The sequence below is a fragment of the Aptenodytes patagonicus genome, chromosome 5 (assembly GCF_965638725.1).
Source record: "Aptenodytes patagonicus chromosome 5, bAptPat1.pri.cur, whole genome shotgun sequence".
NCBI lineage: Eukaryota > Metazoa > Chordata > Aves > Sphenisciformes > Spheniscidae > Aptenodytes > Aptenodytes patagonicus.
This window is the reverse complement of record NC_134953.1, coordinates 34368291-34394853: the sequence shown is the minus strand read 5'-3', so window position 1 is coordinate 34394853 and position 26563 is coordinate 34368291. Positions and strand designations below refer to the sequence as shown.

The 26563-nt window shown below is 38.7% G+C and overlaps 1 protein-coding gene across 3 annotated transcripts in view; it reads left to right on the top strand.

Moving 5' to 3' along the window:
• CCDC6 (coiled-coil domain containing 6) overlaps nt 1-26563 on the top strand; it is a 57303-nt gene that overhangs the window by 19025 nt on the left and 11715 nt on the right. For all 3 annotated transcript variants that reach the window (XR_012995453.1, XR_012995452.1, XM_076339310.1), the window contains exons 2-7: nt 2033-2182; nt 13604-13732; nt 18977-19080; nt 19987-20147; nt 22924-23080; nt 26357-26457. Coding sequence is in view for 1 of the 3 variants with exons in the window: in XM_076339310.1 (XP_076195425.1) it covers nt 2033-2182; nt 13604-13732; nt 18977-19080; nt 19987-20147; nt 22924-23080; nt 26357-26457 (802 nt within the window). In the remaining 2 variants the exon portion in view is untranslated. The remainder of the gene's footprint in view (nt 1-2032; nt 2183-13603; nt 13733-18976; nt 19081-19986; nt 20148-22923; nt 23081-26356; nt 26458-26563) is intronic.

Here is a 26563-nt window from a genome sequence, read left to right as displayed (position 1 = left end):
TTCTTTTTCCCTTTCTTTCTTTCTTTTTCCCTTTCTTTCTTTCTTTTTCCCTTTCTTTCTTTCTTTCTTTTTCCTTTCCTCCCTTTCCTCCCTTTCCTCCCTTTCCTCCCTCCCCCTCCCTCCCCCTCCCTCCCCCTCCCTCCCCCTCCCTCCCCCTCCCTCCCCCTCCCTCCCCCTCCTCCCCCTCCCTCCCCCTCCCTCCCCCTCCCTCCCCCTCCCTCCCCCTCCCTCCCCCTCCCTCCCCCTCCCTCCCCCTCCCTCCCCCTCCCCTTCCCTTCCCTCCCCCTCCCCTTCCCTTCCCTTTCCTCCCTTTCCTTCCCTTCCCTTCCCTGTTTGTGCCAGCTCTGCTGGTGACAGGGAGAAGGGAGCTGGTGGCAGATAGTGGGAAAGGGCCAAGACAAGAAAGTGATAGAGGTGGGAGAAGACACAAGAAGGCAGAGATAAAGATGTGAAGAGAAGGACTTGATGGAAGGAGGACTCAACTGAGAAGTTTCCAAACCACCACTTTAGATTTTATGATACTGGCAATACCATGAGAAAAACTTACAATTGTCCTACTGTTCCACCAACTTAAGACATTTATGTTCTTTAAGTAACTTTTCTTGTAGGCATGGAAGGTGCCTCTGTTTAAGTACTTGTCTCTTGGGACTACTAGGGAATATATCATTCCAGCTGAAAGATCACTGACATAAGGAAACCTTTTGAGCATTTTCCAGTGTACAATATGTAAAAAGAGATGGTTATTTTGGCACATTTTGGGCAGAAGATTATGGAAGCTAAGCTTTCAGTAAAACTCTAGTTATGCTTCTGTTTCAGTTCTTAGATTTTCCTCTATCAAGTTTTACTGAAATAAAACTTACTGAATCTTTACATACGGTAAGCTATAAGCTGGTATCATTTTATTAGAATCAGGGCAAATCACAAATCTGCAGTTCAAGTGATGTGGATTTTACTGCAGGGGATGAAAACACTCCTCAACACTACATTGTCTCATTTGTTAAAGGTGGTGGCTTGGGAATTCTGTATTTCTGCCATTCTGTTGTTCTGAGCTCTCTTTAGACTGTGGAATTAAGAGTTGGCTCTACCAGTTTGTAGCTGTGATCTTTCATTTCCCCATATGAAATACCCTTTGTGGCCTTTTAGAGCAGACTTCCGAAAGATAACTTCTGTGTTCCATTTATCAAGTTTCTAATATGTACATTAAAAAAATATACAAACACTTAAACTGTAGGGAATGTGAGGGAACGAGCTCACAAGGCTGGCTTTCTGTTGAGCAGTGCCTAGGTGCTATAGGAGAGGTGAAGTGGGAATTGTTTCCTCTAGTGATTCTTCATGGGGAAGATTTCCAGAGTAGCTCTTCTCTTGTGAAATTTGGAAATCCTCAGGGTAAAGCTACCACATGGCATTTTTTAAAGTTGATGTTGTATGTAGTGAAGTAACAGTTCTGAGAAGTAATAGAAGTATGTTTTCCTGGGCTGGTGGTTGGGTAGAAATCCTCATGAGATGAGCCGTGCTCCCTGTGGCTCAGAAGCAAGACATATCTGGGTGAAAGAATAAACGCATTATTTGACTCCTAGAAAGCAGGGCTGCAGTCTAAGGGATCTGGAAAGAAGGCACAGTGCTGAATGCAGCAGTCTGAGCTGTGCTTCAGCTCGTAATGGAGAACGTTTAAAGAGGAGTTTGTTTTTAGGAATAGAGTAGGTAAAAGTAGGTATCTGTGAATCAGTAATGCTTTTATAAAGTTTAAAAGGTTGGGGAATTCAGGCATTTGGTTGGGGGGAGGCCACTTTAAAGCACCAGTGTAGTTTCCCAAGTTGAAAGATGGGGAACAAAAAAGGAAGAAAGGTGCTACAATGTTAGAAAAGGGGATGGTACCAGCACTTGAATCCATCCTACTGTTCTCCAGGATGATGGGCAAGATTAAAAAAAAAAAAAAAGAGGTGGGGGGCATTCAAAGGGGAATGGAATAATTGCAACTTTTAACGTGGAAACTTGCTCCCTTTTTTCTTAAAACTATGTCTTTACTTCACAGCAAGCAAGGGCAGAGCAGGAAGAGGAATTCATCAGTAACACTCTATTTAAGAAGATTCAAGCTCTGCAGAAAGAAAAAGAAACACTTGCAGTAAACTATGAAAAGGAAGAGGAATTTCTCACTAATGAGCTCTCAAGAAAACTGATGCAGGTAATTGGTGCCTTTACTGATGTTTCTCCCAGGAGCCTCAGGACCAACTTTGAACTTTTTTGTTAGTGTGACTGCAGTCAGAGGGATATGGTCAGGTTGTCGCTGTTGTAAAGCTGACACTTGAAATAAGCAAAGTACAAGAAGTGTAGTGAGTAAGTGTTTTTTAATATGTTGCTTTAAAGTTTGCATCTGCAAACTCTCATAGTGTTGAGAACCTGTAAGTTTGTATAGAGATGCAAAGAAATGGATGTAGCTTAAAGTAAATGTTAACTGTCTTACAGAAGAGAGTTACTGATTAATTTAAAACGTTAGTGAAACAGATGCTTTTTTCTGGAGTATTTGATATATAACAGGAGTCCTGAAATATTAAACATTATATACAAGAATGTGCAGTGATGCTTGAAGGAGACTTTATCTGTAAGTTTATCCATACTTTTAACAAAACAGTTGCTTCTCTTGAATTAAAACACTTACATCAGTCGGGTGCTAAAAGTAAAAAGTTAAAGATGCTGGGACAATTTATGGCAGAGGAACTTCTTTTACCCAAGTTGCTAATTTTTGGAAAGTGGGTAAGTATTTGTTTCAAGTGTTGTATATGTTTGCCTGTTCTGATAGACTTGCTTAAATACCTGCTTTTGGCTTCTGTAGGAGATAGGGTACTAAGTTAGGTGAATGTTTGGTGTGATCCACTATGGCTTTTTTCATGCCATTACTTACAAGCTTTGTCATGAAAAACTAGTCAATTTTAAAGAACCTGATTTGTATGTTGTAAGCATGTCTTATGTTCTGCAGCTGGAGACTTAAGGCATGTTTAGCCCTGCAGTTCAGAAATACACTCTTTGGAAACATTAGAGTGAGTCCTGTCTGATGCTTTTGTTACTGAAAACAAACTATGTTTGGGACTTCTATGACTTTGTCTATTTGATGCCTATTATCACATAGTAAGTTAAGTATCAAGATAAAATATCCTCAGTCTGGTATTACTACTTCCCCTTGCTATTCTTGAGGACTGACAAGAATGAAAGCAAACGTACATCTTATTCAGAAACAAAGTCATCCATTTTTATGAAAAATAGAGAAGCAGATGGCAGTAAAATAGGGGTATTGAGTGTTCTCTTCTAATTGAAGTAAGATGTAGATATCACTATGGAAAAAGCTTTCCACTGAAGTCTCTTCCAGTAAAGAGAGAAATGGTATGTTGAGCAATGTTGTTTAATTGAAAGGGCTATGTAGAAATTGGTTACAGAATCAGGTTACCTGGGGCTGTACTATATATTGTGTAGAGCAAAATAAAACTTACTTTAAAAGTAAAAGCATGAACGACACTTGATTTGGCTGAAGGGTTTTGAACTCGTATAATGACCTTGCACACAAATTTGTACTGCATAAGTTCTGCAGCAACTGAATTGCTGTATCTAGTAATTGCTTAAAATATGCTTAGCCATTTTCCTAGAATTCAACTGAGATTGCTTTAAAGCTGTATCTTTAACAGTTCTTAAATTACTAATATTATGCAAAATAGGTTCACACATTACAAAGAGAAATATAAGCTTCTTGTCAACCTAAAACTACAATTAATTTTTATTCTTTTCTGCCGTGGACTTTCAGAAAGTATCCTTTGACTGTTGCCCCAAATTAAGGAAAAATGTAACAATCTACTGTTCTTAAAATGGCCAAGGGGGTACCTCATTGTAATGTATGAAATTATGCAAGGGCATTATGCTGTTTATCCATTGGAAACCTTTAAAGGGTGTAACTTCATTCTCGCTAATGAGAGAAAGATTCAGAGAAGCACATATATCTGAAACAGAATGCAGGCATAAAACTGGTGAAGTCTCACCTTTTGTTATGACATCTGCAGAAAATCCTCAGTCTTGGATTCAACATCATCCCGTAAATATTATCCACCTTCCAGTAGGCAAGCTGCAAATTTCTGCTGAAAGAAAGTAACTACATAGCCATAATTACAATAATACGGAGGTAAAATTCTGACCACCACCTGCTTTTATTAAACAATATCTCAGCCTACAGCCTTACACTTCATTTCATGTGCCCTTCCTGTAAGCCTCATTCAGTGTTTGATAAATGTGGTCATGTCAGCCAGAAGATTTTAAAAGGTGACAATTCTTAAATGCACCTGTGTTCCAAATTGTTAGTCCTAAAACTGTGTAATTTCTCTCAGCATCATTAGGTAGCAGTTTTTGGAAGTAAATTGTGAGTTTGTCCTCTATCTAAATATTAACCCATCTTACTTGAAAGAGAGAACAGTTGTCAACATCCTGTTGATGTTGGTAGTGGTTGTGCCTGTGAAGGGTGAGTGGCATGGAATATCTTGCTAACAGGTGAACCTGTTAACTGCAGTATACAGAGGAGAAGATAAGGGATACATCAAAGCTCTAGTGCAAAGCATATTTTAAGCTGTGTCAGAGGAATCTGCCTGGTCAGCAGGTTTTGTAGTCCGTCTGGATGACTTTTCATACCTTTACAGTGGCTCAAGACTTGCAGTACAGGTGGAGGACTTGTTTGTTTTAAAGCAAACAGTTTAATATTAAAACTATTATTCTGTTTGTGTGTATGCTGAATGCAGATCTCATTTCATGGCTTGATTATGTCTTTGATGTGATAAACTTGCTGTGAAATGCAAAAAATGTGTATTAATATATTCTCCTAAACACTAGTAACATGCTCAGCAGCTTATAAATTATACAAAGGAAATGGTCCCTTCCCCTAAAGAGCTTACCTGTAGAATTAGGAAACATTTGAATATTACAGTATGCTTCCATGAAAATAATTTTCTATCTCTATAGTGATCATGGATTTAGTAAGTTGACATTAGAATATTGGTGAGTTGCAGGCAATTTTCTTAAGTAGCAAAGAATTGAAAATAATATTGACATTGATTTTTGTTTTGTGAAAGCTTATCTGTTGTTTGGACATTTTGATTCTTCAGCTATGAATCCTGGAAATCATACTCATGTAGACTGCCAGATAAAAAATACGAGAAGAGAAACTCCTGATATTACAAATAAACTCATTTTGTGGAAAAGAGGGCATTATTAGCACATATCACATGGTCAAATTAGTATTTATTACAATATCTTTTCTAGTTCAGTATGCTCTTCCCGTTACACAGGTGTAATGCTAAATTCCTGACTAATGTTTTTCAGACACAGAAAGTTAAGATAATTACAGTTTACTTTTCTGAATTTCCTGAGATTTGTGAGTGCTAGTACTTACCATTAGCTACTAGAATGTAGCAATTCTGTCTTTATTAGAGGATGCAAGACTGATGAGGCAGTTATAAGGCTAATAATGAATTGATAAATGCCTACTTCCATTTTTGGTATCTTTGCTCTGGAGAGAATTCTAGCTAAATTAGATGCAGACTTTGGATGATGACTTAACCAGAAATACAGTAGTCTCCAGTGGAAGTGTCGGCAGTAATTGGTTGCTCCACTGTTCTTTGCTGTTTGGGTTTAAACTCTTAATTTCTGTATGTGTTTGCCAGGCAACATTGGTCTGACCTGGAACTAGACTTTCAAAATTCATGCTGTCGGACATTGTGCATCAAATGGCTTCCTGCTTTTTGTATGACTAAGGGAAGAAAAATACATATGAATCCGTTTTGTCTAAGACTTTGCCTTTTGGAACAGAGGGAGGGGTGTACTTCTGGTAAACTGCATATGATTTGTAGTCTCTTAATTTTTCAAGTCTGTGGCTGTATCAAAATTACTGCCATATTATTCAGTTGAAAGCCACCTAACAGAGACTTTTTTCATAGTGCCTGTGTGTTTTTTGCTTTGTCAAACCTTTGTTTGTCACAATTGTAGGGGCTTATGCATTGCATTCAGAGTGGCATCTGGAATGAGCTCCCAGAATGTTAAAATGTTTTAAATGTGAAAGCTGTCTGCCAGAGCACGAGCTGCAGCGCTCCTCGCTAACAGCCTAACAAGAATTTCCCAGTTCAGCATGATGTGCATTACTATTATAAAACACGGAGTTACATCAGGTTTTCAATACTGTAAGAAATTAATTTTGAAACATTTTACTATATCCCAGACTGATTCTGGGGAAGGGGATAAAACCAGGCTCGCTAGAGATGAGCCGAGGGGTGGCGTGCCGATGCCGGGGGCGAAATCGATAGCCCTGCTCAAGTGCATATACACCAATGCACGCAGCATGGGCGGCAAGCAGGAGGAGCTGGAAGCCATTGTGCAGCGGGAGAGATATGACTTAGTCGCCATCACAGAAACATGGTGCGGTGACTCTCATGACTGGAGTGCTGCAATGGATGGCTACAGACTCTTCAGAAGGGACAGGCGAGGAAGGAGAGGCGGTGGGGTGGCCCTGTATGTTAGGGAGTGTTTTGATTGTATAGAGCTCAACGATTGTGATGATGGTACAGTTGAGTGTCTATGGGTAAGGATGAGGGGGAAGGCCAACGAGGCAGATATCCTGCTGGGAGTCTGTTATAGACCACCCAACCAGGATGAAGGGGCGGATGAAGCGTTCTATAAGCGGCTGGCAGAAGTTTCTCAATCGCTAGCCCTTGTTCTCGTGGGGGACTTCAACTTCCCGGACGTCTGCTGGAAATACAACACGGCAGAGAGGAAGCAGTCTAGGAGGTTCCTGGAGTGTGTGGAAGACAACTTCCTGACACAGCTGGTAAGTGAGCCTACTAGGGGAGGTGCCTTGCTCGACCTGCTGTTTACAAACAGAGAAGGACTGGTGGGAGATGTGGTGGTCGGAGGCCGTCTTGGGCTTAGCGACCATGAAATGATAGAATTCTCGCTTCTTGGTGAAGTAAGGAGGGGGGGCAGCAAAACCATAACCATGGACTTCCGGAGGGCGGACTTTGGCCTGTTCAGGACGCTGGTGGAGAGAGTCCCGTGGGAGACAGTCCTGAAGGGCAAAGGGGTCCAGGAAGGCTGGACGTTCTTCAAGAAGGAAGTCTTAAAGGTGCAGGAGCAGGCTGTCCCTGTACGCCGTAAGAAGAATGGTCGGGGAAGACAACCGGCCTGGCTGAACGGGGAGCTCTTGCTGGGACTCAGGAAAAAAAGGAGAGTTTACCGCTTGTGGAAGAAGGGGCAGGCAACTCAAGAAGAGTACAGGGATCTCATTAGGTCGTGCAGAGAAGAAATGAGAAAGGCAAAAGCCCAGCTAGAACGCAATCTGGCCGCTGTTGTTAAAGACAACAAAAAAAGTTTTTACAAATATATTAATGACAAGAAGAGAGCCAAGGACAATCTCCATCCTTTATTGGATGCAGGGGGGAACATTGTCACTGAGGATGAGGAAAAGGCTGAGGTACTCAATGCCTTCTTTGCCTCAGTCTTTAACAGGCAGACCAGTTATCCTCAGGGTACTCGGCCCCCCGAGCTGTAAGACGGGGACGGCGAGCAGGATGAACCCCCCGTAATCCAGGAGGAAGAAGTCAATGACCTGCTATGCCACCTGGACACTCACAAGTCTATGGGGCCGGATGGGATCCACCCGAGAGTGCTGAGGGAGCTGGCGGAGGAGCTTGCCAAGCCGCTCTCCATCATTTATCAGCAGTCCTGGTTAACGGGGGAGGTCCCGGACGACTGGAGGCTTGCCAATGTGACGCCCATCCACAAGAAGGGACGGAAGGAGGATCCGGGGAACTACAGGCCTGTCAGCCTGACCTCGGTGCCGGGGAAGATTATGGAGCGGCTCATCTTGAGGGCGCTCACAAGGCATGAGTGGGACAACCAGGGGATCCGGCCTAGCCAGCACGGATTCATGAGAGGCAGGTCCTGCTTGACCAACCTGATCTCCTTCTATGACCAGGTGACCCGCCTAGTGGATGAGGGAAAGGCTGTGGATGTGGTCTACCTGGACTTCAGCAAGGCCTTTGACACTGTCTCCCACAGCATTCTCCTCGAGAAGCTGGCGGCTCACGGCTTAGACAGGTGGACTCTGCGCTGGGTCAAAAACTGGCTGGATGGCCGGGCCCAGAGAGTTGTGGTGAATGGAGTTAAATCCAGTTGGCGGCCGGTCACGAGTGGTGTTCCCCAGGGCTCAGTACTGGGGCCGGTCTTGTTTAATATCTTTATTGATGATCTGGATGAGGGGATTGAGTGCACCCTCAGTAAGTTTGCAGATGACACCAAGCTGGGTGGGAGTGTTGATCTGCTCGAGGGTAGGAAGGCTCTGCAGAGGGACCTGGACAGGCTGGATCGATGGGCCCAGGCCAACTGTATGAGGTTCAACAAGGCCAAGTGCCGGGTCCTGCACTTCGGCCACAACAACCCCATGCAGCGCTACAGGCTTGGGGAAGAGTGGCTGGAAAGCTGCCCAGCAGAAAAGGACCTGGGGGTGTTGGTCGACAGCCGGCTGAACATGAGCCGGCAGTGTGCCCAGGCGGCCAAGAAGGCCAATGGCATCCTGGCCTGTATCAGAAATAGGGGTGGCCAGCAGGAGTAGGGAAGTGATCGTGCCCCTGTACTCGGCACTGGTGAGGCCGCACCTCGAATACTGTGTTCAGTTTTGGGCCCCTCACTACAAGAAGGACGTTGAGGTGCTGGAGCGTGTCCAGAGAAGGGCAACGAGGCTGGTGAGGGGTCTGGAGAACAAGTCTTATGAGGAGCGGCTGAGGGAACTGGGGTTGTTCAGCCTGGAGAAAAGGAGGCTGAGGGGAGACCTTATCGCTCTCTACAACTCCCTGAAAGGAGGTTGTAGCGAGGTGGGTGTTGGTCTTTTCTCCGAAGTAACAAGCGATAGGACGAGAGGAAATGGCCTCAAGTTGCGGCAGGGGAGGTTTAGATTGGATGTAAGGAACAATTTCTGTACTGAAAGAGTGGTGAAACATTGGAAGAGGCTGCCCAGGGAAGTGGTGGAGTCCCCATCCCTGGAGGTATTTAAAAGACGTGTAGATGAGGCGCTTAGGGACATGGTTTAGTGGGCATGGTGGTGTTGGGTTGACGGTTGGACTCGATGATCTTAGAGGTCTTTTCCAACCTCAATGATTCTATGATTCTATGATTCTAAACATACACAGTAGCACATAAAAGAAAGTGTTTTCATTGGAATAATACTGTCTTCCTGTTGCCAGGCTTTCTGGTGCCATACCATTGCTTGATAATACCTGTTTATAACTGTGTGGCATTAGCTTTTACTGCCTCTACAAGCCCATTCAATAAGTGTATGCTTTTACTAGTTAAATTTCCTTTGTTTCGCATAATTTTTAATTTTCTAGGCTGAATGCTGCAGGGATGAACACATCCATCTCATCAGAGGTTTTGGAGTAAACAAAAGCTTTTCATCACATACGTTCCTGATAAAGTTCTTATAAGCCTCATATACATTCACTATATTTTCCCATGTACTTTAATTATATTTTTGTCTACCTGACTAAGTCTCTGGAAAGTTTGGAACAATGTTTTTATAGAGTCCTCCGTCCCTCATCATTATAGAATGGTAGTAATATTTTGCAGAGTACCATTAGAAGTGTTTTGATGCAGGATCTATTCTTGCAGCTGTGGACGTGGACTTTCTGAGTTCCTGTTTTGAAATTTAAAATAGTAAATCTTGAAAATTTATCTTTTGTGAAATAAGGCTGCTCCAGAGACTAATTAATTTTTAATATTGTTTGAACTTACAAAGTCAATTATTCTTTAAATTGTGCAACAGTATTTTTCAAAATCAAATACAGATTTTTTCAATACCCTTATATTTTTGGAAGTGCAAATTGGTCCAAGAATCTGTCCTTGAAAGTAAAATGTTACAACATACAAAGATAATAGCATAATGCGTAGTAAGGCAGATTAAGTAATTGGGAGGCTATACAGAACTGTTTCTCGTGCAAGTCTGATTCTTTCAAAAATTGTAAGTCTGTAAACATAAGCTATTACCCTTCCTGCTCTCCAAAATACGATGCGTCAGCTCAAGGATGCAAATGTGATTGTGTGGAATAAACAGAGTCAGCTCATCTATCATTTATTTGATGAACATCTGGACATAAAGAGGAGGCAAACTGCTGATACAAATTTGTTAATAAATAGGACTTTCAGGATGCAGCAAAGGAGGAATTGGACAACTTTTGAGGGCTGGAGTACTAAAAATAGACTGTTCAGTACAATGTACAAGGTCATAGTCTGGGGAATAAATGAGGGTTGTTTTTTTAAGGGGGAACTTCATCCATTAGCTCCATTATTTCATAAAAACACTTTCCACTGTCCCAGAATAAGCCAGTACAGTAAGGAAGTAAGGTAAATGTGGTCCTAGATGGTGTCAGAAAACTTATTTCTGTAGAGAGAAGGACATTACTGTAGTTGTATAGGACTTACCTGAACTAACGCATGCACTCTTTCTGCTGCTAAGCTTTGTATTTGATAGCCCTGTTCTCACTTTAAAGTACTAGCTGTATCTCTTGCACCAAACCCACCTCTGATCTTATGAAGCTGAAAATTCCCCCAGTATCTCTCCTACAGTTTTCATATACAATTCAAGGTCTGTAAGACATTGTCATCAAGGTGACACATTCTAACACATTTTTTCCTTTTCTTTAGCTGGCAGCCGTAAGTGTATCTGTAAACAGTTGTTACTATAATTGCATATAATTAAAAACAGTTTGAAAATACTCTCTTACTTTACTAAGTAAAATAAACACTTACCCACCAGTGGATATTTTCTCATTGTTAGCAATTCTGTTTTTCAGCCTTAGGATTTCAGCATTAACTGGGTTTTGTTTGTTTTGGTTTGTTTTTGCGATCAAAGCCAATAAAAGGGAAAAATTATTTTACCCAATTGTGAGTGACAGACACCATTAATATGTATTTTGGGGTGTGTTATTAGTATGTTTCTCCCACTTTCAATAATGAAACCGAAAGGGTGAAGGGGAGTAGCACAATAAAGTAGGTTTGTCAGAATGTCCGAGAGGGCTTTCATGTTATAATCCTTTTTAGCACTCAAGGGGAAAATGTTTGTGGATTTCTTTTTATTCCCAGTCACTTTGCTTTCTGGTGGTTTTATGTTAAAATCAGAATAGAAGGTATTCCTGTAATAGATCTTTCCTGGCTTCACTTAATAGCTTTCTGATCAGCTGGAACTGTCCTTTGGCTGCAGGATGTTCATGATCCCAGGGTAGGGTTTAGTAGATCCTACACAGCAGCTACAGATCTAACGAGTAAGCCTCATCAGTTCCTGTGTGATGGAAATTCCAGCAAGCTTTAAAAGGAATGATTTGACAAGCAAGATTGTGCTATTGCAGCTCAATTTGTTTTAAATAATATGGTAGTTGCGTTTGCATGAAGCACACAAGAGTGACAAACAGTATTTGTTGTTAGGTTGGTTTGAGGTGCCTTCATACGACTGTGTGATCTGCCTGACTCACTGGACTGTCTGCAAATGCTAGCAGTCCCAACCACACGCTTTCTGTTAGCAGCATCTGGCTTTAGGCTGAGTAAGAGATTCTGGCTATGTGCCTTTTCGCACAGTTTAATTTGCTAACTAAACATAAGCTGATTACAGCAACTGGCTTTGGTCTCAATTTTCAGTTAGGTTTAAAAAAAGGCATCTAGCTTTTTTAATGAAGCAAAATGAAGGTTGATGAAAGTGCAGCAAGTACCTTGAGCTAGGTGGTAATCTGCGCACTGTCTGCTCCTTGGGCTCTTCGGCTGTCTTCAGTCTTAAACTGTAGCTGCTGCATAGGAGTGGGGGAGGAAAGGAGAGGGGCTTACGGAGTTGTAAGACTAAATAATGTCCTTTTGATATTAAACCTGTTTTTTTCCAACCAAGCTTAATTCCAGTACTGAAGTAAGAGACTTCAAATTTTTGATTATCAAACAACACAAACAGTATTTTGATTTAAAAGTGTGAATATAAATTTTTCTTCGAATGAAAATCTCACTTAGCAGCCCTAAATATTCTCACACAAGAAATGAAATGGCTTTATTTCCAACTAGACAGTTTAACAAAATTTCCTAAACATTTGATCAAGAGCTGCCGTGATAGTCTCGGTGATTATCATGTTGGAGTCTAGGTGGCTTCCTCAAGTGCGTGGGAATTTCCATGAGCGTCAGGGGGTTTGGAAAATATACTGTAATTTAGTAAATGAAAGGAATAAATCTCATTTTTTTTTTTAATTAATATTCTGGTGTTTATTTTAATTTGTGAAAAATAAAATCTTGAAATTGATAAGCCCTGAAAACACAGTTAAAGTGCAGACTTCTTCCATATGTATATTGCCAAGTAGTTACTGTCTGCCTAGTGCTCTCTCCACGCAAGCTTTTCTGCTCTGAACTCTCTGCCAGGCTACACTTCACAGACCATTTTGTCTCTAAATAGCAGCAAAAGGAACTGAATTAATGAACTAGCAATTTTAGTTTGTTTTAAGCTTCACTGTGGATATCCAGCAACCTTGACTTGTGTCCGTGACTTGAGGTGTGTCTCCGTTTTCTCAGGTTTTCCTCACACATTTAAACACTATGATCTTACATGTTGTTATGTGATAGCCAGAAGAACTGGTGTAGAAAATAAGCAGGTGGGAAAAAATGCCTGCAATTTTCAGTGGATGGCCAGAGCACGGTGTAATTACAATATTGTCTTTTGGGGACATTTGCTTTTCCCTAAGTCAAATTCACGTGTTCGTACCATCATGCCAGTCACACTGTTTTATCCACAGGAAGACTTGGATCCCTGTCTCGGAGGGATTCCATTGTGATTTTGACTTTAATGTTAAAAGTGACTCTACTCCAAGCCGTAATTTATGTTAAAATGTGGGGGGTTTTTTTGTTTCCGTCTGCTTGAGAGGTTTGAGAGTAAAGATTTTCTTTTTAATTGGAAATATTAGCTGAAAAAAAATTTCCCTTGAGTGTTAAGAAAATTTATAACATTGATTTGAAATAACCAGTGTTTTTGTCATCAAAATCTTTTGATTCTTGATAGCATAGGAATAGAAATTAGATTTTTTTTTTTTTTTCTTATTATCTTGTTGCACAGCAATTTCAGTACTATGACTTCAGTCATGATTTTAAGCTTTCAGCTGCCTGGGAGAAGGAAGTGCCAAGACCTGCATTTTATGCTTTGGGTGCTCTTGAGATGACGCATTTAGATTAAAATTAATGCTTTTGTGAACATTATGATAGATTTTTGACTTTTGAAATGTCTATAATTATTTTATATGCTATATATAATGTATCTATTTTGATTTGACTTTATTAAATATTTGGAAATGTAGTTTACTTCAATCTGCTTTGTAAATGGAACACAGTTTAAAATGCTGCTTTTTGAAGGGCTGTTGGGTGGGTTGTGCATTTTGAAGTCTTTTGAGAAGAATTATCAGTAGAGAATTTAACGTGCAGTAAGAATTAAACATGTAAATAAACGTATAAAAGGTGCATAATGTTTCATGCTTTTATTTGTGTGTTTAAAATACTTGCATGTCTCCTAAATTTTTAGCTGCAGCATGAGAAAGCTGAACTGGAGCAGCATTTAGAGCAGGAACAGGAATTTCAAGTGAACAAACTGATGAAGAAGATTAAAAAACTGGAAAATGATACAATTTCGAAGCAGCTCACCCTGGAGCAGGTAACTCCTTACTTTCAGAATTATATGATTGTAAAACAAGGGATTCTGGAAAAAAACCTCAAACTTGTTTTGTATTAGATTTGACTTAATTTTTTAAGTATGTAAGAAACTGGGCAATATCAAGAATACAGAAAAGTCAGTTTGACTTTCAAAGCAATAAATCATTAACATAATTTATTGTGAGAAACTTTGAATAATTTTTTTTCATGGCCATTATAACTTTTAACAGCCTTACTGCAGGCCTTCATGTCTGCTGGACAGCTTTGAGTTTTGCAAACACAACTTTTTTGTAGTAATGCTTTTTATAGCTGTTCATCTGCTTCCACTCTTATGCTGCTTGTGAGAAAGACTGTCACTTCTGATAGCGGTTAAGCACAACAGTTAATGATATGTATGTGGTCTAGTTGTGCTCTAGATCACCTTTTTGTGGCAGCTTGGATAGCACAGGACTTGAACTGTGAGATGTCAGCTGCGTGTATACTTAAAAAGAGTTGAAATTTGACTACATCCAACTCCCTTTCTCCCTAGACAGTTGTGAAGATTGCAGAGATAAAACACCACTTGTTTTGGTCATGTTTCCACTGGAAGTTTAGACTTTGGGACTGCTCTTATGTCTAATTTTAGGCATGTGCATCAAAGCATCTCAGTGGTGTTAGTAGGAGTCCTTTTGACTTAAAAGGCAAACTGATGAAACATATAGGCTTGTTAAAGAACTTCAGTTTTTCTGGCTTGTGGAAGTCCAATAATTTGGGAAGTGTAAATATAGTACATTATTTCTGTGAATTTTTTTTTGTTGTTCTCATCAAATGTGGAACTTTTTTGTTGCTGTTAATCTGAATTTCTACCAGTTTTGTATGACTCTCCTATTTCTGTTGACATTGTGGATAAATTAATTAATAGCTATCTTAATGATTAAATGAGTTTTCTTGATCCTTGTGCTAACATTCTATATGGAGAGATCTATGGAACAAATTGAAAATTAGAAAGGTAGGAAGATGTAGTTGCCAGCAAATCCTTAACCAGCATGGAAATTAACATGAGATTGAAATAACTCTCTTAACCACAAGGTGGTGGTGGCGGACACTTAATCAAAACGCAAAGTAAGCTTACATACTAAGCTGGTTTAGCCTTTGAAATGTTAGCATGAGCCACAGCTGAAATCTTAATGGTATTTATTTTTGTATCATTGTTCTGGGCAGACAAACTTGTGAAATCATAACATTTGAAACGTTGCTACATTTGAATATCAACGACAGATTGTTGAAAAAGCATGGATGCTCAGAGGTCTTTCTCAAATACCTGACCTTGAAAACTTACTTTGTTTATGAAGATGTTAACTTTGGCTGTCAGTCTTACTTAGAAATTCCATGCATATTTATATGTAATGCAATGTATACCATTGTTTTCTCTTACAGTAACGTATAGTAAATCTCAGGTTACTTTGAACTTCAGCATGTTTTCTTGTCTGACACAAATTAAAAAAAAAAGCTTATTGTGCTAATTAACCAGCTGAAGCAACAGCCTTTGGGGCATGTGCCGTACCTAGCAAGAGGCAACCAAAAGTTGTGAGCAGAGCAATGTTGCCTTTATTGTACGCATAGGGAATTAAGGAAGAGATTGCCACAATGGTTCAACATAACCTTTGCGAGACCTGTTAAACAGGACTTGGAAGGAGTACTTCAGCAATGCTGTGAACATAATCTAGGGCTGCATTACTAGATCTATCACTGTAATCAGTGGGCAGATAGTTACAACGTATGTTCGCTAAACTATTATTTTTAAAATATGGAACGTGAATTATCTATGCTTTGTGTCCTTCCTCCTTTGCTTTCTCTCATCTGAGCTGCTTATGCCACAGGTGATTGGTAGGCAGCCAGTTTGTAGCAGTGATGGTTGCGTAGAATGTTATTCCGAAATAAAAAATTAAGTTGGATCTTAGGGTTCGAATGTGACCTGACTTAATTTTCTTAAGTCAGCTTGAAATGGCAGAACATTCTTCTCTGAAGGCTAATGGTGAAGAAATTTGCAACGTGACTATTTCATTAACTGAATCTCTCAGTTAAAATGAGCAATAATGTTCTGTGTTATAGTTCAGTGGTTTGATAGGAAATAAATACCTGTCAGTTTTGTCCTACAGAGGCCAAGTTTGTGTAGTCTTGCTGTTGCTCTTTAATTGCTTTTCTATTTCACACAGTACAGTGAGAAACTAGAATTGATGCAGTTAGGAGATGAGAAATAAGAACTAAACTGCTAATAATCATCTCCTTTGTCTGCTTCTTTGAAAGGAGAAGAACGTGAAATGTGTAAAATCTTCTGGAAAGATATTCTTGGAGAGCAGCAAAGAATTAAAGCTACAAAGGGGGAGGGGCAGATGAGAAGCAGAGAAGTGACATTTGGGATAGTGGGCTTAGGCAGAGATCATATTCAACTTTCATTGATATGGAAGATCTCCACTTCAGGAGGGAACAGTTGTGCTTGTTAGTAAGTTAGCAAGAAGACTGAAGAAGTGGTAATCCAGGAATACACAGACAATGGATATTTTAGCTGCATTTGAAGTAAAGTAAGTGTATGCGTGAAAGAGAGAGACAAGAAGAAACACAATTGGATGGCAAGGAACATTAAAAGTGATTTTTCTCTTTCTCTAAAGGGAAGATTAAGGTCCAAAAAAGCAAGCAATACTTCCTCGTTTCCCTGTTGTGATGGTAAAAATTGAATGATGTTTGATTGGAATGTAACTTCGAACCCATATAGAATGACACTAGTATTGACAGAGCTGCTGGTTTGGTCTTGAGATGTAATCCCATCCTGCTTATTTTAGTTCAGAATATTATCACGTTCCTAACAAATTCATTGACTGGAGTTAGACTACATTTCAAAGTACACCTGAAACTGCCTAGTGCAAAGCAAATATACCTATTCTCTGAATTCACAGCTCTGATCAGGATGCTGCAGTCACTTCTCCGGTAGGTTCAATTCAAGGTGTTCACCCTCAAAGCTTTAATATCCTGACACTGGGAGGAACTGGGACAACACTCAAGATCAGGAAAGGAAGATACTTGTTTCCAGTGTGTTTTCATATTGCTGGAGATGGGGAGTTTTAGATCTCTGTTTCACAACCCAGTTTCTCTGGTGTTTCAGCAGAGCATGTCTGTCAGCCTTCAGGGCACAACACAAAGCTCACTTGTATATTGTTGCTGATGATTTGACTTTGCTCACCTGCATGCAGATTTCTGATTAATGGACTCCGCTGCCTTGGTGATGGTTGCTATAATACTAAATGTAATCTTAGATTTTTTCAAATCCAAGGTTATAAATAATTTACTCTGTCTTCAAATTCCAGTATGCTCTTCTTCCTACCATTAAATGAAATAGATTTATTTTCACCAGTATGTTTTTGTGGGTTTGTTAAGTGCTAGATCAATAACATAGCTGTAAAAAGGCTATGTCAGAGTAGGTGAGTCTAAACCATGCTGCACTGAAGTGATGCAAATCCATTGCTGCAGAAGTAGTCATCTGCAGTCAAACCTTTTTCATCATGTGTTTATATAGATAGCTACGCAATGTAGTGAAGACCTGCTTGTTGGTAATGTAGAAGCACGGTGTGCAGACTCCCAGAATGTTTTGTGTACTTTCTTCCCTCTGAACGCTGTCAGCACCAAGCATTGGCCAAACTGGCTAATGAGCAGTGCCCTAAGGCAAAGCACCCTGCACCTCCTGGGGCTGAGCCCTTTGCCTTCGTACTACTCCAGCTCCTGCTGGTATGGGGAACAAAGTGTCAGTCAGGATCCAAATTCTCATCCCTTGTGTGAGGCTGAAGCATGTTGCTTCTGACTTCTCTTACATTGAAGTGTAAGTTCTCTCAACTGTTAATGTACATCTGGAAACTCAGGCATGGAAAGATTTACTAAACACTATTTCTTTTTCTAATTATGTTCCCTATTACTCATGAATATATGTCTATTTTTACTTACAGTAACTAATTCTTCTAAGCTTTAAAGAAGAAAGTTATACATTCATTAAACTTGTACCGTTACCTGAAGTGTGTAAGTTTAAATTTTGTTTGGGTATCTCAATATTAGTTTAGTGGTTGGCACAGAGCCCTTACAGATTTAGATGCTGTAATAGCAGTTCACCCGGTGACGCAGCAAACGTGCAAGGAAATCACTTAATCTGTTTTCAGTCTTTCCATTTTGTAATGTGGGATTATTTGCCCATCAGGAAAGTGGTGAGTATTAACTAAGGCTTGGCTGGGAAAAATACCTCCATGCTATTTTCTACCTGTAAAGGTATTGATATATTCCCATATGTTTCATTATTGCTAACTTCTGGAGTTCAGCTGCCAGTGTTGCTGAATAAGATCATCTGTGCCTCTTAGTATTCCAATGTATTCTTATTAATATTTGCGTTATATTTGTACTAAAATACTAATAATAGATTTCTTCATGTGTGGTTCTACATTATATCTGCTTTTCTTAGCTTGTAGTAGAATCAAGAATGTTTGTTCACACTAAGTGTGAACTTACTAATTCACTTACTAGTGAATGGGAATAACGTCAAGTGTCCTGGTTTCGGCTGGGGGAGAGTGAGCAAGCGGCTGTTTGGCGCTCAGTTGCGGGCTGAGGTTAAACCACAAGATCAAGTTAAGCATTTACTTTTATAAAGCCTTTGCTAGGATAGAAATACATTTGTTTCTGCTGGTAAGGGTTGATACAGTAACACTTAAGGCAGTTCACGTAATTTTTTCTTCACAATTTTTGTTATGTTGCTCCTTTGTCTAACACAAGGCAAACATGGCTTCTCTTCCATTTCTGGCTTCCTTAACTGTGATTCTCCTACTAAAAAAGTCCAAAATTTTTCAAAAGAATAAATGCTGGTGTAGTAGACAGTAAATTCAGTTTGAACTTCAGAGACGCGTGGAATAGGAGATGTCTTTGAATAGGCTTGTCATGCCATCAGTGACCGCGTGTCCAGGTTTCAAGCTCCTCCTTATTGGCCAGAGAAAAGTTCTGTGAGAAAAAAAAAATCTGTTAAGGAGATGACAACTGTGCAGCTCCTGAAACTCTTGATTTTTCACTGGCTCTGTGACCAATGTGTTGTGCCTGATTTTTGTCTCCCCTTCACCTTCTCCTTGCTATTGTAGAGCATCATGTAAAGTGGTGGTGTTATAGCAATGATCTTTCCTAATGACAGTTCCTTGCAAAAAATACATTTCCATCATTTTCATTGATTGCTTTTCCTCTCCAGCTAAGGCGTGAGAAGATTGACCTTGAAAATACTTTGGAACAAGAACAAGAAGCACTAGTGAATCGTCTCTGGAAGAGGATGGATAAGCTTGAAGCAGAAAAACGGTTTGTCTTGTTGCAGTGTGCTTGTCACTGTGGGAGAGATATCATTTAATACATAATGTTCTGGATTAGATATGTTCATCTCTGTCCCATAAGTGTTTAATCTATGAAAACCTGGAAGTTAAAGCAGTTGTAAATCTCCTTGCTTACATGATGCCACATCCTTGATTGCTTAAAGTAGATGAGACTAAGTAGTATAAGAAATGATCTGGGAAGGCTCGAAGGAATCTGCTGAATTTTTCAACTGCTGATAGACTCTTTTTAAAGCTTCTGGTTTGGGGTCAGCTTTATATTTATGGCCTAGAGAAAATAACATGGTATTTTACCGTATTTGTTATGAGAAGCTCTTGTTTTTTCCCTGTCTGCTGGAAGAAAACTTAAGCTTTTTCTCAGTGGTGTGCACTCATGTCATTGAGACTTCCCACTGCTTCTTCAATAGAAGTTAAGAGGATATGAAAAGCTTGTGTTTCACCATAGACATACTTTACTCATATTTTCATCTTAAATATGTGTTCTTCCTCTAAGAACATAAATGTAAAAACTCATAAGAGATTAAATGAATTTGCTTAGAAATGGTTTTGTGGAATAAGTAGCGTTTGAGTATAAAACTGAGGTAACTATATATAGTCCAGAATTTGTTTTTCCTTAACTGTATGCAGAAATATTCGGGAGTGTCAATGCCTGAATATTTTAGAAAATCCATCTGTGCTTGGACAACAAATTTTACCTTTTTTTATTTTGCATTAAAACCGAAAGCATTATAAATTCTCCCAAAATTCTCTCCCCAAAAACAGTAGTTAAAATAAATCTTTTATACCTGTCAGAATCCTTGCAGTGGCTTTCTGGGGGATATAAGGGGTTTTCTTTTCAGTAGAATTGAAGGTAAAGTTTGAACTATCTTTCATACAGAATTTTGCAGGAGAAATTAGACCAGCCAGTATCTGCTCCACCATCACCCAGAGACATATCAATGGAGATAGATTCTCCAGAAAATATGATGAGACATATCAGATTTTTAAAGAATGAAGTGGAGAGGTTAAAGAAACAACTGAGGGCTGCACAGTTACAGCGTGAGTAAACAACTTGCTTTAAGTCTTTTTAAGTTTGTGTAATGTAAGACTTTTATATATAGAATCATAGAATCATTAAGATTGGAAAAGACCTCTAAGATCATCGAGTCCAACCATCAACCCAACACCACCATGCCTACTAAACCATGTCCCTAAGCACCTCATCTACACATCTTTTAAATATTTCCAGGGATGGGGACTCAACCACTTCCCTGGGCAGCCTGTTCCAATGTTTAACCACTCTTTCAGGAAAGAAATTGTTCCTCACGTCCAATCTAAACCTCCCCTGGCGCATATACTTTCATGAGTTTGAATTTAAGGTAGAAGTGGAAAAAAATAGGGCACGTTTTGTATTAAAATATTTTTGTAATTGCGGTATTATTGCTTGTTGATGTATTTATTCTGCAGTTTGGGGTTTTTTAGCTTTACTAGAAGGGTGTCTGGAAGAATCAACAAATATTTCCTGAATATTTTGGGTCAGAAAAAATATTTCTTTCTTTTTTCTTTTTTTCAGAGACTTAGCAGTATTTCAACATATAGATTTTTCAAAACATACTTATGGCCTACTTTGTAAGAGTCTTGTTATAAATTAAGAATTACTCAAAAGAATTAACAGCCAGCAAAATAAAGTTCAGTTGTATATAAGAATTTCACGTGTTAATGATTGCAGCTACCATTAAATAATTGTTCATAGCTGTGTTAGACTAATTGTTCAGGCAGCTATTTGACTTTACAATATAGCAGAACAAGTAATCTTATTTTGTTCTTACCTATGTAAGATCGCTTTGAAGTTGGACAGAATAAAAAGTTGTGTAGAAGTCCATGTGTGTCTGTTGTGAAAAGTGTCATGGACCCTTGACCAGAAGTGGAAAGCCTGCTTTTTGCCCTGCCTTTCAAGAGAAGAGGCTGTGGCTCTGAGCACATGGTCTCAGCTGGCAGGAAGGTCGCTTGTGCCTTCCTGTGATCTTTGCAATGCCAATCCTTCATTGCTTCGTGCTAAATCTAAAATTTCTATCCGAGTTTCATCAGTTCTGCCTAGTTCCTAGCATTATATTTCAATTGATAGGTAAGGAGATACCTAACCATACAGACTGAAAAATTTGGGCGAGTGGGAAACAGGCAATATTCTCCCCCTCTAGTGTGCTGGTCTTGACAGGCTAACTGGAATATTTCAACCCCCATTTAGAGAAACAGCTTGCCAGAGGCAGTGGCCTTCCTTAAAGACAGAGGTGATGGGAGAGTGCTCTTTTGCAGAGGCCTTGTGCACAAGTTTGTGGCATTAATCATTTGTGTCAGTTAGAAGATAAGGACTGCTAATCTTTGTACTTGCCAATTCTGCACTGCAGCCTTCACTTAATGAACTTCAGAACGAGAGCAAGGCCTTAGATTTAAAGTACTCTTTGTACAAATCTAGCCTAATTAATTTCATTTCAAGTATTCTTTATTTTTAAGTGGTCTCTTTTTGAATTATTTTGATTTAGAGTAAAAATTTAGAAGCATTTAAAATCAAACTCTCATTGAAAATAAGATCTAGGTTTAAAAGTACCATTTCCCTTTGTGAACAGATTAAACAGAGCTGCAGTATGAATAGCAATACTGATAGAAATGGTGGAGTACTAGCCTGCAAGCAGAAGATGAAACTGAAATACAGTTTTCAGTTTGGTGTTTGCAATATGTGGTCATTAGAGAACCTCTAGTATTATTCATAAATATTTAATAATTCTGCTTACTAAATTCTGATATTGGTATTACATTGTGTATTCCTGAAGCACTTCTAGTCTAGGAACTGTTTTGGTGTAATAATACTTCTAAATGTAACAGTATCACTTATTTAAAACTGATATTTCCACAGAAGAGAGATAAAACATGTATTGTTGATAGTTTGGGAACAGTCTTCTAAAACAGGAATGTTCTTTTGATTGAAGGGTGCTGCATAAAGAAGTGATCACAAAGCATGATGAATCGTAATTTTTTTTTTAATATCAAGGAATTAACTGTAAACTTGATCAAATGTTAGAAAACCTCACAAAGTACATTATTTGTGTCATAAGTCTTCATCATGTGTTCCATTTTATTTATATAATCTGTCAAAATATTTTGTAGCTTTCCGTAATTTGATTTTATCACTTTAAATAGCCTGTGATACCAGACCATTTAAATGATGTTTGCTGAACTTGTTTAGAATTGCAAACTCAAATTGCCTTTTGATGTAAAGAGTAAACCACTTGTTGGCTTTTAATATCGGTACATATTCTGCTGGCCAATCTCTATGATAAAATGTGCAATTGAAAGAATGCTATAGAATACATATAAGGTAGCAATTGAATACAATTTTGAGTGTTTTGGGTTTCAGAACTTGTTTTGTGCTTCTTCCTTTGAAATGGAAATATACCTTTAAAATAATTTCTTCTGTTTGTTGCAGTAAAATCTTTGTAAATGTGGAATAGAATTATTTTAATGGAGCAGGAATCATTGTATTTCTTCTTTATCGTTTTGGTTTTATTATTTTCTTCATGACTTTTTTCCTTTTTTTTTTCAAATTCATTTAAGTAAACATTTATTTCCAAAATTGCTGTCAACCAGTAATTTATTTTAGTAGCTACTGTTCTGAATTAGGCTTTGAACTAATGACTTAGAGATGAGAATTTTGAGTGATCCATCCTGAGCATTTTCTACACCCTCATTCTTGAAGTACTGGAGTAAAATTAGGCACAACGTACTTGCCTGTCTGTGAAATTGAATTTTAATCAGATTTTAACAAAATCCTGAATTTCAGATTCAGAGAAGATGGCACAATACTTAGAAGAGGAGCGACATATGAGAGAAGAAAACTTGAGACTTCAAAGAAAATTACAGAGGGAAATGGAACGTAGGGAAGCACTCTGCAGGCAACTGTCAGAAAGCGAATCCAGCTTAGAAATGGACGATGAAAGGTTTGTATTTTCTAGCCATCCAGATAAGTTGGCATTGAGCTTATTAATCAATACTGATACTTCTTTTTGAATATTATAGAATAAGTATTTATAGAAATAACCTGTATATGCGTTTAATATATGTATCAAATTTCAGTATGGTCTAGGAATATCTTCAGTAGAATTGTATCAAACTTGTGTAGAAATTGCATTAGTTTTAACAGTGAGAAAGAAAATATTTGTATCTGAAGATTGCTTAGGGTTTTGATAATGTATATTGAAATAAATACAGCTGTGCAGTTGAGATTCAGGATAATCCGATCATAGTACCTTTGTTTTGCCCCTAACTTGGTAACTGCAAGGAATTCTGTGAGGTAGGAACAACGTCCTTACTTAGGGCTAATTTGTTCTTTGCAGAAAGTAAAATGTGTTCAGCCAAATACGAAGGGATACTGTGTAAAGCCTTAGAGAGAGGAAGCATTTCCAGAACTGTTGGGTTGTTCTTGATGTCCAAACCATAACATCCTTGATTTTTTTTTTTCTCTACTGTAAGCTGCATTGCTTGCACTGACCTTACAGATAGTCTTGAGTTTTTCATGGTTTTATATGATGCCTTTTAGTGTTTTCTCACATCATAGTCATATGACAGTGTTGTTATCTTGAATGAGGTTTTTAACTACACTTTGAATAAAACATTCTTATTTCTTATCAAATGCTCATTATTTTGTTACACTGTTTTACATTATTTTGGATTTATAGTGGTCCTTTGGAGAAAAAAAAAGTTACCCTGTGCTGTGTATTCTTCTGATACTGAGATATTTCTTCTTGGGTGATCAGTATATTTGTTATAAGCCATAATTTACCAGAAACAAAGTACCAGATATTTTGTTTCAAGGAGCACCCTTCAAGTTCAAGGTAGTGTTTTCATTTTAATGAAATACTGGGCAACTGACATATATTGCAGTAACATCTGGTATTAAGAGGTAGTGAATGCTATATAAAATAAATTGTTAGAAACACAGGATTCTGGTGTTTGAATCTACTTTTATTAGCCTAACCCTTTCTGCTAATATTTACATTGTAATGGAAATACAGTCAAAATCTAAATCGATGTGAATTACCAGTATTAATCCAAAAATGTAGAGTATCCTAATAATTTTTTTTGTCAACCAGTTGTAGGTAGTGGTAATCAATAAAATGCAGGAAAATTTGAGTAACTGTTCTGTACTTTTTAGAATTTCATTGTCATGTTGATTTTCTTGGTACTACAAAGGCGTGACAGAATCGCTCCAAAACAGGTATTTGCAGTGTAAGTAATACAAAGTAAAGGGAAGGACGAAGCAGGTATTAGAGTGGTTAGTCTTAGGAGAACTGTGTAGACAAAATAATTGTGGAACTACATGCAGTAATTATTTTAAAATGTAAATTTTTGTCAGCTTACATCGTCTCTCTAAAAATGATGGTGGTGATGGATCAGAGATCCAGTTTTTTCAGTTGCGTTCTGTTAGCTGATGATACTTACTTTTTGTAGATGGGGGTAGATGAAGATGCTTTCCTGAATGCAAAATACACAGCTCTCCCAAAACTTCTTCCTCCTGACTAGCAATAGCTTTGTCTTCTCAATCCCCCATCCTATTCTCTGGAGTAGTAGGGAAATATCTGAAACCAGGAAGCATACTAATGGTGTGCTGCTATTCCATATCACCTGATCCAGGTACTAGGATGACTTACAGAAAATTGTCTTTATGTAGAATAAAATAAGATTAAATCACAAAGACCACTGTCTTGTTGTAATACACATACTGTCTGCATTACAAGTTACTGTGTGTTGCAGAGGTAGCCTGGTCAGTTCAATTTCGCTAACCTTGCCACTGGTAGCTCTTTAGAAAACTTATATTTAATTAACTTTAATTTGCCAGTTTGTTAATTTTCTGTTGTTCTCTATTGCAGCTACTTTTATTACCTGATCTACCCAAATTTAAACCAACTTTGGTATCACTACAATGTACTGCCTGTGTTAGGTGTTGTGGCTTAGTAACTCAGAATATCCTGGTTAAAAATCAATAAGATGCAGTATCAAAACATGTTTCAAATAGTTTATGAACTGGCTCACAGATCTCAAAGTAGTCATCATTGTGAGTTCCATCAAATAGGAATATTTTTAATGCTGCTCCATGTTGTGGTTTTTTTTTTTTCTGTGATCTGGAAATAAATGTAGCTACTAAGAATTTCTGAGAACACAGTGGTAGAAGGGGAGACAAGTAAGAGTCAAAGGGCTGTTAGGTAGCTAATTTTGCCTGCTGCTTTGCTGTGTCCAGTAAAGAAACACAGCTAAATGTAATAATATAAACCAAGGTGCACTGATTTGCAACCATGTGAGCAGGGGACCCTCTAATCCAGACAATGACTGAAAAATCTAGGTGGAGAGTGCATAAGCAAGTCAACCTGAAAGCTGCCAGCCTAGTGCAGTGGGAAAAAATACATAAAATTACTTTTGAGATATAAACAGTAAGTGGCAAGTAGGAGCAATTGGTATGACTTTTATCTCCTTTTACTTGATGTCTGTGAAGAAGCTTCACTGCATTCAGTGAGTAAAGTACAAATAAATACCACTAAAATTATTACAGGTGGGGAAAAATGCCTTGCCTGAGGTTCTAAACTGTTCACTTTATCACAGTGAAGTGTGGGAGGTGTCTTGCAACACAACCTACAAGTATCTTTAGTGGGAGAAAGTCCTGGGTCCAAAATGTCTCTCTGTTCTAGTGGCAAAAGACACAATGAGCAAATGGCTAAACATTGAGACCAGAGGGATTCAAGTAGGAAACAGGGCCTGTTTTTAACTGTGAGGCTGATCAGCTGTTGGAACAAATTATCAATACTTTAATGATATTCCCCCCCCAACTTTTCATGATTTCAGATTAGTGCTGAATGCCTTTCTGGAAGCAGACCAGCTATTGAGCTCAATGTAGAGATGATGTATAAAGTGCAAGAATGTAGGTCAGATTTGATGACATGATTTATACCTCTGGCTTTAATATGTACTATTCTAATCATGTGCAACTTGTACGGTTTTAACTGCAAATGACTAAGATGAGTCAAGCTATTTCCATTGAAAGTTAAGCCAGTATCTGAGCCTTCAGCAATGACGAGAGTTCCTGTCATGATTTCCTAAAGGTGACTGGTCCTTCATTAATCTAATGTGATTCTTATGGGAATTGGAAAAACCACAGTGAAACATCTAAAATATGGCACATTTTAAAAGGTTTGATCTAATTATTCTTTACCTTTTTTTGTTAGATATTTTAATGAGATGTCTGCACAAGGATTAAGACCTCGCACTGTGTCCAGTCCTATCCCTTATACACCCTCACCAAGTTCTAGCAGACCTATATCACCTGGTAAATATTTAACTCAGTTTCTAAAATTATTGTATGCATCACATAGTGACGTGCCCTATTAATATATTTAGGTCAGTAGCCTTTCAAAGGTAGTCTGGAGAAAAAA